The sequence below is a fragment of the Dioscorea cayenensis genome, chromosome 10 (genome assembly GCF_009730915.1).
Source record: "Dioscorea cayenensis subsp. rotundata cultivar TDr96_F1 chromosome 10, TDr96_F1_v2_PseudoChromosome.rev07_lg8_w22 25.fasta, whole genome shotgun sequence".
NCBI classification, from domain to species: Eukaryota; Viridiplantae; Streptophyta; class Magnoliopsida; order Dioscoreales; family Dioscoreaceae; genus Dioscorea; species Dioscorea cayenensis.
Window position 1 is genome coordinate 5,670,229 of NC_052480.1, and position 15,061 is coordinate 5,685,289.

The following is a 15,061-nucleotide window of genomic DNA, read 5'->3' on the forward strand; positions in this document are numbered from 1 at the left end:
TTAATTACAATATTGATTAAATTGAGCCATATTAATCTCTATAAAGATTATGATTTAGGGTTTTGAAGGACTAGCATGGCTCATTTTAAGCAATGAGACTAAAAAATTATAGTTTAAAATATAGAGATCCAAAAAACACGTTTGAAAAAGTAGATGAACTATTCAATTCAGAATAATCATAAATCCAAAAACATTCAAGGGCATTTTTACAATTCTGGGTATATTTGCAAATACTTATTATTGCAGGGGTTTTACTACAAAATTGCCCTTTCTAACCAAATATATTTGCAAATCACACACTCACTTCCATTCGCTTTCCTCGTTTTCCAAGTCTTCCCGAACTTCTTCAACGGTGACGGTTCCCCTTTTCCTCTCCGCCGCTCATCGGAAACCTATCCATCTCGCCGGAAAACCTTATTCCGGCACCGACAGTTCCAGTCTCCAATCCATCGCGGTTTCTTGACAAGAAGGGTTTCCGATCATTTGTCCAGGCGTTGATTCTTGCCGTACAAGAGACGGTTTGGATCCTGGGTCGGTTTCTTGGTTTTAGGGTAATGTGATTGCAGCTTTGGGGGAAGGTGCTGGGGATCATGTGGATATTTTGATTTGGTCGATGATTGAAGGATCACTTATCCGGGATCGGCATGAGATGGTGAGGTGTTTTTTCTCTCGTTTTATATGGAGGAAATTTCTTGAATTTTTCAGTGTTTTTTTTTTTCTTCGATTTTAATTGATGATGGCTTGTGAGAAATTTCTTTGAAGGTTTCGAAATTAGTATTGGATGAATTCTTGAAACATAAGGCAATATATGAACATAGCCTGCTTGATGTGTAGGGGTAGTGAAGGTGGAGGAATATGCATTGAATTTGGATATTGAATACATGATTGTTGCTTTTTAAATAGGATTGATGTATGTCTCAAAAATCTCATCTATGAAGTTTGGGGTAAAAAATTAAACCTACATATCCTGCAGGCCCCCATGCTATTTCATCTGTTCTAAACTATTTTAGATAAATTTTAAGTTTTGTAAAAGATTTCAATGTCACTCACTTTTTTCCTGATCATTTGTATAAATTTCAATTTTAGCAAGACTAGTTCAAAGTTTTGATTTTTTATCACCTTTTGCTTTATATATTTGTAAAATAATATGTTGATGACAATTTTTGTTAATCATTTTGGAATTATTTTTTCCAAAGCTATTATGCCTATATGTCTAAAGCACTTAGCCACATGTTTTGAATTTATCTTAGCATGATTTTATGGCACAAATTTGATTTATGATGCTAATGCCACTTCATCTATTCAATATGCAGCCACATTCCTAATTGAAGGGTATTAGAATATTGTTTTTCAAATGATTATTTGAGTGCTAGAAACCATTAGACTTTTTCTCTATTGGGATAACCTATTTTTTTCCCATTTCTTTAAGTTTCACTGAAATTCATTTTTCTAAATTTTTCAAAAAAAAAAAAATTGAGATTCTCTTTCTGTCCTTTCTATTTAGTGTAGTAAATGATCTCGAAGGAAATTTTAGATTCTCAATAACATCTGAATAAGAATTAAGATCTTTCTCTCCATGTGTGGTTGTAACACTAAACACTGTAACCACAGGCTGCACAGTCTTCTAGCACACACAGTGCAACGTAGATAGCTGCCCCATAGTATTTGTACTTGGGGGATATGATGTCAGGCGGGATCGAGACGGGCCTTCTCTTTGAGAAGGCCAAGGAATTGGACCAGCTCAGGAAGGATCAGGAGGAGGTCCTCCAAGACATCAACAAGATCCACAAGAAGCTCCAGTCATTAAGTTAGTTTTTTCATTATCATTTTATTTTTTTATTTTTTATTTTATTTTATTTTATTTTTTTGAAGCTCTATTGACTAACACCTATAGCAGTGATAATGCTTTCCATACTTGACTTTGTTAATATGATGCGCTCATGCACATGTTACTTGTATAATGCAATCTACAAAACAGGACATAGAAAAGTACAATGCTTATTTTGTTGAATTGTTGCACCTGTGATGTTTTATGATGGTTGCAGGGGTGGATGAACACAAAATTTTAGTGTCCAGAACACATGTGAATAGGCTTTCAAACACTAGTGCCTGTAAATATCTAGGTTGAAAATTAATATAGAGAGAACGTTGACTCTGACCAAGTTCTAACAACTCATGAAGTTTCCTTTAAAGAATTGAAGAACAATGCCAAAAATTTGAAAGAAAACATGCTATAAAGTAGTGACAAAAAATTACAGAAAATAATGAAAAACAAGTAACTTCATTCATCAATCTGATTTTTTACGGTAATATGTAGTCCTGTTTATAGGTCTAAGAGAAATCTTAAGCATCACAACTTCCTCATATAGGGAACCACTATTGTAGCATGATCCGAACTCTTACCTCAAATAAAACTAGCCTTAGACAACAATCTTCTTATTGAACTCTTACAAAGAATAATAATGTTCTATAATAGCAATGTGCCTAATTGGTGGGAATGATTTTGTATCCTAGTTTGGTCTCTTCCTCTTTTAGTAAGCCTTTATGAATTTAAGACAATCGTGATACTCCGAATAAGTTAAGATAGGAATGTACTTAATCAATGTTAAAGGTCCTATATCCCTATTTAGGGTTTCCTTCCCCTTGAGTAAGTCCTTTTCAATTTAATAGAAACATACTGCTTCAAATAAGATTTCAACCATGTCTTCGATATTGAAACTTCCCTTTTCCTGCACTTTGCAATTATGTATTCTGCTTCCTGTCAAATATGAAATTATGAAGGAAAATTCGACTTTCAACTGCAGAAAGTTAATTAGTCGGTAAGGCCACCATCAGGTTGAAGTTCTTAATTTGATCCTTCCTTCAACGATGATTGTCTCTTTTGGTAGTTATTTGAAAACCACATTGTGATGAAGCTCCAAACCTGAAAACTGTGACTCATACAAAAACATAGCATAATTGTAGTGCACACGTTAAAATTGTGGCTCACACATACAAGCTACTTATTTATTGTTCTTGCTTAGATTTTGTTAAAAACATGCAATTATTATTATTATTGGTGTTATAATAAGGTCCTAGATCTAGGGATTCTCTCTTCAAAGATAGGAAAAGAGTAATGAAGAAATAGAGAATGAGAATCAATTGGGAATAGACCAAATATTTATTTGACCTGTCCTCTAATGGCCTATGTTCTAAATGGTAAACACGTGTTCTTACTACAGCAATTTTTTAGATGGCATGATGTTAGGATTTAGCCAAAGGTGTCGGAAGAATTAGGTAGTGATTGCAGCTGTGTGAATATAGTTCATTACTGGATCTTTGACTACTAAGTCTGTAGTATGACACAGATGTGGGTGTCGAGTGTCCAAGTATTGCATAGTATCTGACACATGAATTTAATGAAAACGAGATACGTGGACATGGTGATGTGTATATACATGTAAATGTGCATATATAGTTAGACATGTAAATTTCGTTGGTTTTTTTAGAGGGGTGGAGAACATTTTAGTAAAACAAGTTTTTAGGTGTATGCATATAGACATATATATATATATATATATATATTGTGAATGATGAAATCATGAGAGTGATATTTGAAAGATAAGAAACAATTTATAAAGATATGATAAATATAAAAGGATGGAGTTTAAAAATAAGAAAAAGATGAGATAATTAAAAAGAAAAAAATATTATTGAGATTGAAAAGGTTTAAAAAAATTTAAGATCGACAGTGAAATGAAAAAGTGATGCTTGAAACTAGAACATTTTTTCAAGTAAATCAAGGAAAAATAGAACCATGTGGGGAACATGTGATTCAAATGTTTTCCCTACTTATGTACATAATTTTATATAATTTTTCCTTGGACATGCTAGGTAGCATTGGTCTAAAGATTCTAAACTTGATGATTTTTTTCTTAATGGATCTACACCTCCAAACCCAGCAAACCTCATTTTTACTTACCTTAAATCAAGCTAATTTGCACTTTATATTATTTATGGTGGTAAGAGGAGCCCTTCTCTTGGAAATATCTAACTTGTGGTTTTGGTAAGATTGATGTTGATGAAAATTAAATAAAACTTTGCTGCTAGTGAAAAGTATTAAAAGGATAGTGACTTTCAACAATAGCTCATGCTTGTGTGTTTTCCTAAAGTCCAAATACAACATTCTCAAAATTGCATAACCCATGGTTGTGATAAGAGGACCCATTCTATAATACTCTTGTTATGCAGTATGCTTGAGCTAAAAATATAAGGCACCATAACAATGCCTCAAAATTAAAATTGTTATAGTTGAAGCTCTCCCTACATACTTGAGCTTTTTAATGCAGAGAATGGAGAATGAATATGCATGTCACTTTTTTTTTCTTGAAGATTAGTTATGATTGATAGGCCATGATTAATATGTCTAGAGTTGAAAATGTATTTTTTATTCTTGGAGGCTAGCTATGTGTTTTACAAGCGATATTGCAGTTTATTACTGTTTTATGATTATTAGGAGGGAATAATCCTACTTGGGTACCTTTTAGAGGTGCAAGATAGGATCTGGATTTTCTCATAGTGTTTTTGGATGTGTATTTGTCATATTCTAATCATATGCTCATGTTTGATTAGTTTTTAGGCTCCGTTGGAGTCCTTAGCTTCTCTGGAACTAACTTTGTGTTGTATTATATTATGCCTTCCCTTTTAGCTTGAAAAGCTGCCTCCTCAACATAACTTGATAATTTCAATTATTTTTGGTAGTGATGCTAGTGCATACATAGCATGTGTCTTATCTTAGGAAGCCATCATCATTATTCATGTGTAATCCTTTGTTTCATAATTTGTGATCAGTATCTGTATCATGTACCATGACACTATGCTTCAGTCTCTTGCATGTTACTTGTCTCTATTCTTTTAAACTATTCTGGATCATTAGATGTTATGCTGCCTTGGATGCTGGTGAATTATCTAAGATATTTTTTGTTGTTGTGTTTATCACTCACAATATGTCATCTCAATTTAGCTCCTGAGCTAATTGAGAAATCAGGGGATAACATGTTATTTCGCCTTCGAAATCTATATAGTCAGGCAAAAGATCTTTCAGAAACTGAAGTGAGGTATGAATTGACAATTTGGATATGTCGTTGCTACCTTGTTTTGGTACTTCTATGCATATTATTAATGCACAAATGAAACACATTACTGTCTTCAAATGATGCATGTTGGACTTCATTTTATAAAATATTGCTGTGGGAATGCATTATACTGTTTTAAAATGCAATTTACTTTATTAAAGAAAATAAATAAATAAATAAGTATATCCATGGAATAACTTGTTAGAATGCTGTGCTCATTTTGGGAAAGTTTAGGCCATTATTTTATAGTACACAGCTACCAGCACAATCTCAGTTCTTTTTCTTCAATAAGTACGATCCATTTTCAAGAGGGAAACTGCACTTTTTGAAAAGCCTCATTGAAGTTTTCTTGCTTCTATTTTTGCTCTTATTTCAACTTTGTTGTCCTTGCTCTAGCTCCTAGAATACCTTTAATTTTGTATGAGCAGATTGCGCCTATATTTGAACTGCTGCCTATGCTCATTTGTGCTTTACCCAATTTTGGATGTTAGAAATTTCACATCCTTGCTAGTTTTGGTCTAATTTATAAACACATAGAAATACTTTAGATATGTATTTTCTTTCTTTTACATATCTATCTTATTTTTTCCATTCAAACAGACAGAAGAAAACAGTTTTCCTTTTTGGTTCGTTTTCTTTCCCTTAGTTCACTCATTGGCCCAAATCATAAGGGAATATCATGCATATGCAAGAGAATCACAAAGGAACCCCAACCTGTCTTCAATCAATGTAAACGATATATGTATTTCATATTAGATGTATAGGTTATGTATGTTTAGTAGTTCTACCTGTGAATATTCAGTGAACATGCTCTACTGGAAATAGCATCTATTTCCAGTAATTTAATATGGTTGTCTTAAAATCAAACAAAATTCATAATATACAGTTATTAATTATATCGCTATTATTACTTTGAGAACCCAATGGCATTTATCGAAATTTGTTACTTGTTCTCATCTCTAGTGTATCAACTGCGTTGTTGAGCTATTTGGATGCTTTACAACAATCTGGACTTTCAGCTGCACAACGGAAAAAGATAGGTGAATTTCTAATGCAAGCACCATGATACTTTAGTTTCTTTTTATGTAGTAGTTACTGTCTGGGAAACAAATTACATTGGTTGCTGAATTCAAGTAAATATTTTGTAGACAGTTTTGGAATCTATTTTTCTTATCTTGTTAGAGTCTTAGGCATCTGTTTGTTTGCAGAAGTTAGTGAGCAGAAGAAGAAGAGGTTGAAGCCTGATCCTGAGATTCCTAGATTCACTCCCAATAGATTACTTGATCATGCTAATTTAAAAGGAGAACAGGTAATTTTATGCCTACTGAAAAGCAATGGTCCATAAACATGTGAAACTCTCTCAATTTTTTGTTGTTATTAAGTATAAATTTTTGATTGTATTGTCTAAGTAATGATATTACATCTTTATGCATTCATCCTTTTGTTATTGTTGCTAAATATTTTTGTCTAGACTCTAGATTAAAATCTTCATAGTTTTCGTCGGCAAATTTTCTAATGATAGATACCTCATGGTATAGAGTGACTGGTGGAGGATGGAGATGGAGGTGGGGGAGAAAAAGGAAATAGAAAGAGATGAGAAGGAGGCCATAGATGAAGATAGAGGTGGAACAAGAGGAAGGAGAATGAGATGGAGGATGGAGAAAAGGTGTTGAGGAGGAAGGAGAAAGAGGTGGAGGAAAAAGAGGCCGTGGATAGAAGAAGGGGATGGATGGAGAGGAGGCCATAGATGGACATGGAGGTAGAGAAGGAAAAAGTTTTATGCTAAGATGGTGTGAAGAGAGTTATTGAAAAAAAAATAAAAGAAGTAAATTTTTAAAAATATTTTCCTTGTGGCCACCTTTGCCACATGGACCAAATATGTTAGCAACCACGTAAATCATTAATATCCACTTTAGCATGAATTAATTTCCAAAAACACAAATCCAGTGTGGTATTGCTAAGGGGATGCCATGTCAGCTATACGGGCCAATTTTAGCATTATACACCGTATAGGGACGAGAATGAACAGTTTTAAAGTAGGACCAAATGGAAAATATGGCCTAGTATAGGAACCAATAAAGCACTTAAGTCTTTGTAAAGAAAATGTTTTTACACAAAGAAAAACCCAATCCAAATGACCCTTATTGTTTCAAGATAACATTTTACATTCCAAATTTATGATATCACTTATGTTGTTTTGGGTGTTTCTTGATTTTCACTAAATATCCCTGCCATTACATTTCAACAGTTATTATAATGTTTTGGTTGTCAGGGGAAATATCCATAATGTTTCTAGCATAAGGCCTCTTTTGCTTGTCAGTAGAGATCTAGATGGGCAAAATCATTGAATGGCAAATCTTTAGCAAAATTATTATTAATTCTGACAATGAAAGAATTGAGTGCTTTATAGCTGCAGGTTTTTCATAAGATGAAATTCATTTTGTTCTTTATCATCATCATAATCATCATTATTATTATTTTTATTATTATTGAAGAAGCTATATTTGTCAAACCTTCTCTATTTCTTTTCTTGTGCTTTATCTTAACATAGAAACTTTCATTTTTTTTTTCTCTCTTTAATGTTCTTATATTAGGGCGAAGGTGATTGTTAGAGGCCCACAAGTTGCTTCCTTTTTGAATATGAAGAAATCAATACATTTGACTCTTCTTTGTTTTCTAAAGATATTTTTTGTTATCAGGTAGCAGGTAGGGTCAACCCAGATGAAGCTGACAAGGATGAGTGGTTTGTTGTGAAAGTAATCCATTTTGACAAGGATGCTAAAGAGTAAGCTTGCTCAGTTTTAATATTCACAAGTTAGCTTAGAACTATGTGTTATAAGTGGCCACAAAATTTTCCAATTTACTTGCAAGATTTTCGGAGAGGTCAAAGTGTTCCAAAAATTACATGCACAATATCTCATAATGGAGTTTGTTTATGGTATACAATGTAATTGTATTTTCTTTATCTCAGTTGAGACATCAAAATGTTGTTGTATTTGAAACTTCAATGATTGGTTATTCTGGCGGTTGCCATTGCATCATATTGCAATGATAAATTTTTGTACATTATTATTATTGTTGTTGTTGTTTATTTATTTATTTTTTTTAAAGTTCTGGTATCTTCTGAGTTTCACCTCAAATGTTGTTTTAACACTTCTAGTCCACTTAGATAAATTTAATCTTTTGTCTTTGAGATCATAGTCTAGTCCTTTGTTGTTGTTTGTTTATTTATTTATTTATTTTAAAGTTCTGGTATCTTCTGAAATCAGAGTGCAGTATTAACAATTATTGGATCACTTTATCTTGTATGATGTCTAACACATCTTTTAAAAAATTATAGGTTTGAAGTGCTGGATGAAGAACCTGGTGATGATGAAGAAAGCGTTCAAAATAGGTTTTATGCTAATTTACCATCTTTTTTTGCTTGTGTTAATTGTGAATTTCCACACATTCTTGGAGATAATTTTGCAGTGTTGTTTGTTCTGGGGAGATTTTCATCAGTTCAAGAGCATGAGCAAGAACACTATTTTCTCACTTTGATTGAATTAACAAAAGTCCATAGGTGCTATTGTGTATGTGGATTTTGCATTGACCAATTTACCTCTCTGGGAAATTACTCTTGGAAATGAGTGTTTGTGCATACATGTGTGCTTGTGGTTTAAATATGCATTTAAAGAGCAATTAATTTATGCAGTTAAAGAAGATTTCATACTATGCCTCCATCTTTTGTTTTCTTTGTGTTATATTTGGATTTTCAATGTTACCAATTTGTATGAAAATTTTTATTTTTTTAGTTTTGTAACTCATGGATAGCGCATATATGATTATGACCTATTCTTTTCATGTTTAACTTTCAGAAAGTACAAGCTTCCTTTGTCACGAGTTATCCCTTTCCCAAAGAAAAATGATCCTTCTAGCGCTCAAGACTTCCCCCCTGGAAAACATGTTTTGGCTGTGTATCCTGGAACCACAGCTTTATATAAAGCAACTGTTGTGAATTCTCACCGTAAGGTATTGCCAAATTTTTCTGTTTTCCTCTAGCATCATGCGCCCTATCAACAAAGAAGTTACCATCTGATGAGTAACAGTGAACTTCGAGGCATGTTTTAGGGATATTATATTTTTTAATGTTTTGTATTGGCAAGTGTGAGCAATGTGTGTTACTACATATAGGCCCATTTAGATAATGAGCAAGCGGTTTTTATTTTAAGTAAAAATATATTTATTTTTTTAATTTAGAATGTTTTTACTTGTGCACCGCTCAAAAATGGATAATTATTATTGTACATGTGTAAAAAAAAAGAATTTACTTGCTTATATACCCTTGTAAGTCATTGTTATTTGCTTTTATACCCTGTCTGACCGCAAGTTAACAAAAAAATTTTTATTAAAAAAATGGGACTACCCTTCGCTTGCTCATATTCATCCATCTTGGAAGAGGGGAAAGACTATAAGAGTCTGGGATAAACATGTCTTTTACAGGATTTTTTAGTTGGCGTTTATCCATAGGGGTATATAGGCAAATAGAAAGTTTTGTGGGGGTATATACGCCAATATGATTTTTTACAAGGGCACATTGGCAATTTACTTTTTTTTTAGGGGCATACAAGCAATTTTCTCTTCTGCTTATACTTATGTTAGTTATCTCTAGTAGTTGAAAAAAAAATCCAATTTTTATTAGGTAAAGAAATTGGGAATTAAGTGCTAAGCATTTGGCAGGTGTTTAGCAGTAAGGATTTTTAATATTATTTGAGAGTTAGCTGGTAAACAACAAACCCAGAGATAGGTAGGGAAAACAAATGATATATCGGCTCAGAGCAGTTCTTGTGTTTGGTGGAATGAGGATGACACGTGTTATTGGATGAAGGCAGCTGCCTCCTTTCCTGCTTTTTGATCTTGCTTTGTTCAGAAAAAATTAGTTTCTTAAAAATTAAAACTCAAGTAATCTGAACCATAGACAATTAGCCCTGCCAAATGCGGCTCATTATTTGAAAGGTAAGACTCTTAAATTGGGAAAGGGTACCAAGAGACTGTAGAATTGTCTAAAAGAATCGTTGCTGATGCAACATAGGTTTGAAATTATAGGTGTTCTGAATTTAATCATCCAGATATATAATAAAAATAGAGAACCATGTTTAAACATCTCTGCCAATATGACATAGATTGATAGTTTAAGATTCTGTTGACTAGGTGCACTCTATTCTGTTTTGGTTTTTGATCATTCAAATTTGACTCTTAAGTGGATTACACCCATAAGTTTGGTTTAGAATTCAGGAATGAGGACATTTTGTAATCCTTTCTTTACCTTTTCTTATTGTATTAAAAATGGTTAGATGAAGTGGGTAGATCATTATATCCTTCAGCTGGTGAAGGATACCCAGAATACTTTCAAGTTTACAATATCAAAGTGAATTTGATCTAAGAAAATAAGAGACATTTTATGGTAAACTGTGTGCCTATTCTTGCCCACAATATTCCTTATCAATGAGACAAGAGCTTGTTAATTTGTAAGGAAGAAGACTGTCTTAGTGCAATAGTTCAAGTGGGATAAGAAAGTGTTCTTTCAGTGGATGCAGAAGTTGATCTTAGTAGAACTCGAGTGAAATGGATTTAGATTATATCTTATGGCGGTGAAGAGGAACAAGATGATATGCTTCATGGATTAGAAGGCCAACCGTAGTTTATTGCCACAGTTGGTGTTCAAGGTGCAGTATTATGCAACTGTCTCTGAAAGATGTTTAGTGTTTTTGTGAATGGATTTACGGCTGAAGCTGAATCATAGACAAAATAAACCATATTACGTCAACACTGATGCATACTTGTTTTGTTGATATTAAAACCAATTCCATTCTTGGTGTCAAGATTGAACTTATGTTTAATTGCATTTCATTTTGCAGATCAATGCCGTTGATTACATGAGTTTTCACTTAGTTTAATAATTACTGTTTCACTGTCTTCACTATAGCTTTGTAAATTTGATGTACTATTGCCTGAACTGTGCTTGTATTGATAGTTCACATTGCAATTTCATTTAATTTTACTTCGATCATATAAAAAATGGCGTGGGATCTTGACCTCTTGCAAATTGAAGTGCTATGCTCCAATTGTTGCTTTTTAAAAGCTGGAATTTTTGTCCAATATTCAATCCAAGAATTGCAGTAGTTTGCGACTTCTTATAAATTTGAGATTTGTTGACAGAATTATAACTTGAATCTTATTCAAATGTCAAAATATGTGCCTTTTTCCTTTACCTCACAAAGATAAAACACTTGATTAATGAGGAATATCTGCAACAAATGGTACTAGCAATTTCTTTATAATGTTAAATAGTAATTTAGTCAATATGCCTATATAACTGGTAGCAGACTAAAGGTTTAGACGACTAGGAGTTTAGTACTAGGCAATGAGAAGTAATGTTAGTAATCTTATGATGGTTGCTTAGAAGCTTATGCTTAGGGGACATGGTATATAATGTACGGTGTCGAACATTACTCTAAAATCTTGTCGAGTTGCTTAGTTAGAAGCTCATGCTTAATCACTGTTTTTCCAGCGATCAAGTTGTCCATGAGCAGCTCGAGCTAGGCTTGAAATTTCGCGTTTTCGAATCAAGCTCGAGCTAGAAATTAATTTTAAGCGGAGCTTGAGCTGAGGCAGGCTCAATTGAGCTTAATTCAATATAGCTCGAAATATATAAATATATTACAAATCTATATATTTATGATAAATAACAGTATTGTATGATTTGTTCTTGTATTGAAAATATTATATGATTTGTATTGTTTATCTTTTATAATAAAATAAAGATATAAACAAGGTTTTAGTTTCAAACTAAATCTACTCTGATTTGAACTCTCAAAAATAAATCTATTAAATTTCAATTCCAAGCTAAATTGAGCCGAACTCAAGGTTTCAAAATTAAAATCTAGCTAAGCTCGAGCAAGCTTTTTTTGAGTTAACTTCAAGCTTGAGCTGAGCTTGAGCTGTGGCCAGCCTAATCAAGCTTGACCAGTTTACAGCCCTATGCTTAATGGACATGGTACAAAAAATAGGTGTCAAATATTAGTGGGAAATGTGTAAAATGCATACAATAAATGACTGATAACTAGTGTCATACTTGAATACCGAAGAAGAAACACATTTGAGGTTATTGGTTCCATTTCCCAAATCAACTTAATTTTTCAAAAGAGCAATGAAAATGGAAGTGCTCACCTTGATAGGCTTTTTGTTGATGCTTGACTGAGGGCTGCTGAGACTTTTTGCATGCTTACACTGCCTTTCAACTCCAGTCATTCTACTTATGGGTCTCTTCTCTTTAGCAGTGGCCATCGTGTTTTTTACAGCTAATCAAAGACTCACACAATTGTCAATGTATCTTTCATAATATATTTGAACTCAACTGCAGTTATAATAATCAGCTATACCCTTAAAATGGAACTTGGGATGGCATAAAATACAGAGTAGTAGAGGGACATGGTTCATAATTTGTGAAATGTAATTCATCTTTTAATAATTTAACATCTTTTAAATACAAACCTTTAGTTTATCATCCTATCATCTAATAAATTATCATGGGCAAGATTTGATGTGATTATCAATATAAATGGTTTAATCTTGCCTTTTACGAGCCAGTAACAATCTGTATGCACTTTTCATCTGTGATATGCTATGCTAGTAAAGTAGCTACAAGTTGCATTTTGCAGTTCTTGCAAACCTGGCATTCATGTTATTCTGCTAACAAGGATATCAGTTTGGTGGATGGAAACTGTGGTGACTCATTTGTTCTCTTCATATTCATTGACAATGGGCATTGACTTCTGTGCATTGAGATAGTTAAACCTAAATATTTATGAGCTAACTTAATGTTGGGTTTTCTTCTTGCATGATTATGATGATACTTTTATTTGTCTTTGCAAGCGTAAGTCTATGTTTCTAACGAATCTTTTTTCCTTCATGTGATGGTTGGTTGCATCAAATTGGTACCATATTTCAGAGGAAATCTGATGAGTAAGTTGTTGACCTTCTGCCATCTGTCTCACCTTTTCATTATCTTACAGTAAGTTGTATTTCCTGTTAATGCCAATTATGGTAAGCAATACTTGGATTGGCTTTTGTATGGAATCACTTATTCTCAAGAGGACATCAGCCTCAGTAGTCAAAACCACTTCTTAGAGAAAATGAACAAGCTTGTAGTAAAGATATACAAAAAAAAAAAACCTAAACTGGCATGACCTTTAATCCTGAAATACTTGGTATGTGACTGTACTAATTTAATTTGTATGTGGTTGATGGTGCTCTATGTATGTGTTTTTCTCAGTATTAAAATAATAATAATAATTATTGATTTATCATTATCTTTTTGTGAACAGCTATTTGCTTGAATTTGATGATGACGAAGAAGATGGATCGTTGCCACAGAGAACGGTTCCATTTTACAAGGTCGTCGCTCTCCCTGTAGGCCATCGTCAGTAAAATTAGCATATAGCTATTTCGCCGACCTCATATGTCGATGTTGGATAATGAAATCTCACATCACAGTGCAGAATGATTCGCATTATGTACAATCTTGTTGTAGTAGTTTCTGTTGTAAGCGTTGTATCATAACTGAATGTCATCATCTAGTTTTCTTCGATAGGGCGTTTATTCTATGATGGCCTACTAGCTTTCTTAACATCATCGTCGTCATCGTCTTTATTATGCATAACTAGAACTATTGAACTTAATACTAATTATCTAAATTGTGGGTGTTATTCTTGACTTCTTTTTCCTTATATTATGTATGGATTCTAGTTAATGAAATGTATAATGAATTTATCAGTCTTCCCCTGCTTAAGAGACCAATTGGCTTTGTATTGATTAACTTTTCATTAATGTTTTTGAAGAACCTCTCAACTAGAGAAGCTATTTATTGAAAGAAATAGAGCAAGAAGCAACTAAGTTACAAGATTCCCAAAAAGAGGAAACAAGAAACCAACTTAGAAACTAAAACCAAACTTCCGAAATGAATTCATCAGCCAAGAAGGGAGGTCTTTTCCAAACAAGAAAAGGTTGAGATGCTGGTGTTGGTATCCAAGAATAGCTAAGTTGACAGCCGGAGAGCTCCAACAGGAAGGAGTGATGTGTATCTGAGGATGGTCGCACATGTCCAATAAGAATTTCAGATTGTTAACTTGAGCTTCAAACCTCCAGGAAGAAACATGATCAGGGCATTGAAGAAGCTGGAGGATTGCATGTTGATCACTGATGATATGCTTGACAGGGATGTGCAAATCCAACGCAGTGTGAAGTGCCACTTCGACAGCAAGCAACGCATCAAAGGAGCTCTCCGAACGCAGTGTGAAGTGCCACTTCGACAGCAAGCAACGCATCAAAGGAGCTCTCCGAACAACTTTTCATTGATGTTGATCATAGTAGCTTGGCTGCAATTCTGTTATGTGACATGTCTATGACATAATTGGCTTATACCTCTAAAGATTTTATATATACAAAATATAGGAAAAATGCACTTTTATATATATATAAATAGGGAATTAACGTCCACAGGTGGGGAAAAAATTGAGATAGATATAGACACAAATTGGTGTAAGAACAGTGATACAAATAGTACTCGAATCAAATACTTTCATGAAGAGTGGATAGTTGGGTTTTTTGTTGGGTTTTTATGCATTTTTCGCAAAGGTGCTATTAGAAATCAAGTTGGATAGCTGTGATTGATTGAGTTACTGTTACGATCACAATTTGACGGTTCAGATCAAAATATTATATTTTTCATTGTGAAATTGTTTATAGTATTATACGTCTTATTTTATATTATTTATTGTATTGTTGAAGCTATTGTGTTTATATTATTTATTGTACTGTTGAAGCTATTGTGTTTGAGCCACTGTACACAATCACTATTTGTAAAAGATACGTTTATAACAATTGAATTAAAATCTAATGATTGTGCA

The 15,061-nt window shown here is 33.2% G+C and overlaps 1 protein-coding gene across 2 annotated transcripts; it reads left to right on the forward strand.

Annotated features, from left to right (window-relative positions):
* Window positions 1-314: 314 nt before the first annotated feature.
* LOC120270184 (SAGA-associated factor 29 homolog A) lies at window positions 315-13,873 on the forward strand. 2 transcript variants are annotated; one of them, XM_039277218.1, is made up of 10 exons: window positions 315-652; window positions 1,612-1,807; window positions 5,003-5,096; window positions 6,078-6,154; window positions 6,323-6,423; window positions 7,814-7,899; window positions 8,455-8,508; window positions 8,972-9,125; window positions 13,105-13,118; window positions 13,481-13,873. In XM_039277218.1, the coding sequence occupies exons 2-10, from the start codon at window positions 1,681-1,683 to the stop codon at window positions 13,581-13,583; spliced, it is 810 nt and encodes a 269-aa protein (XP_039133152.1). In that variant the 5' UTR covers window positions 315-652; window positions 1,612-1,680; the 3' UTR covers window positions 13,584-13,873. The 2 variants fall into 2 exon arrangements, with proteins under 2 accessions (XP_039133152.1, XP_039133153.1); XM_039277219.1 differs by having other exon boundaries at window positions 6,326-6,423.
* Window positions 13,874-15,061: the final 1,188 nt, after the last annotated feature.

Excerpts from the sequence above, each read along its gene's own strand:
- LOC120270184 (XM_039277218.1), top strand. The coding sequence starts at position 1,681 with ATGATGTCAGGCGGGATCGAGACGGGCCTTCTCTTTGAGAAGGCCAAG. Across the intron at positions 1,808-5,002 it reads CAAGAAGCTCCAGTCATTAA|CTCCTGAGCTAATTGAGAAA; the intron begins GTTAGTTTTTTC and ends ATCTCAATTTAG. Across the intron at positions 5,097-6,077 it reads CTTTCAGAAACTGAAGTGAG|TGTATCAACTGCGTTGTTGA; the intron begins GTATGAATTGAC and ends TCTCATCTCTAG.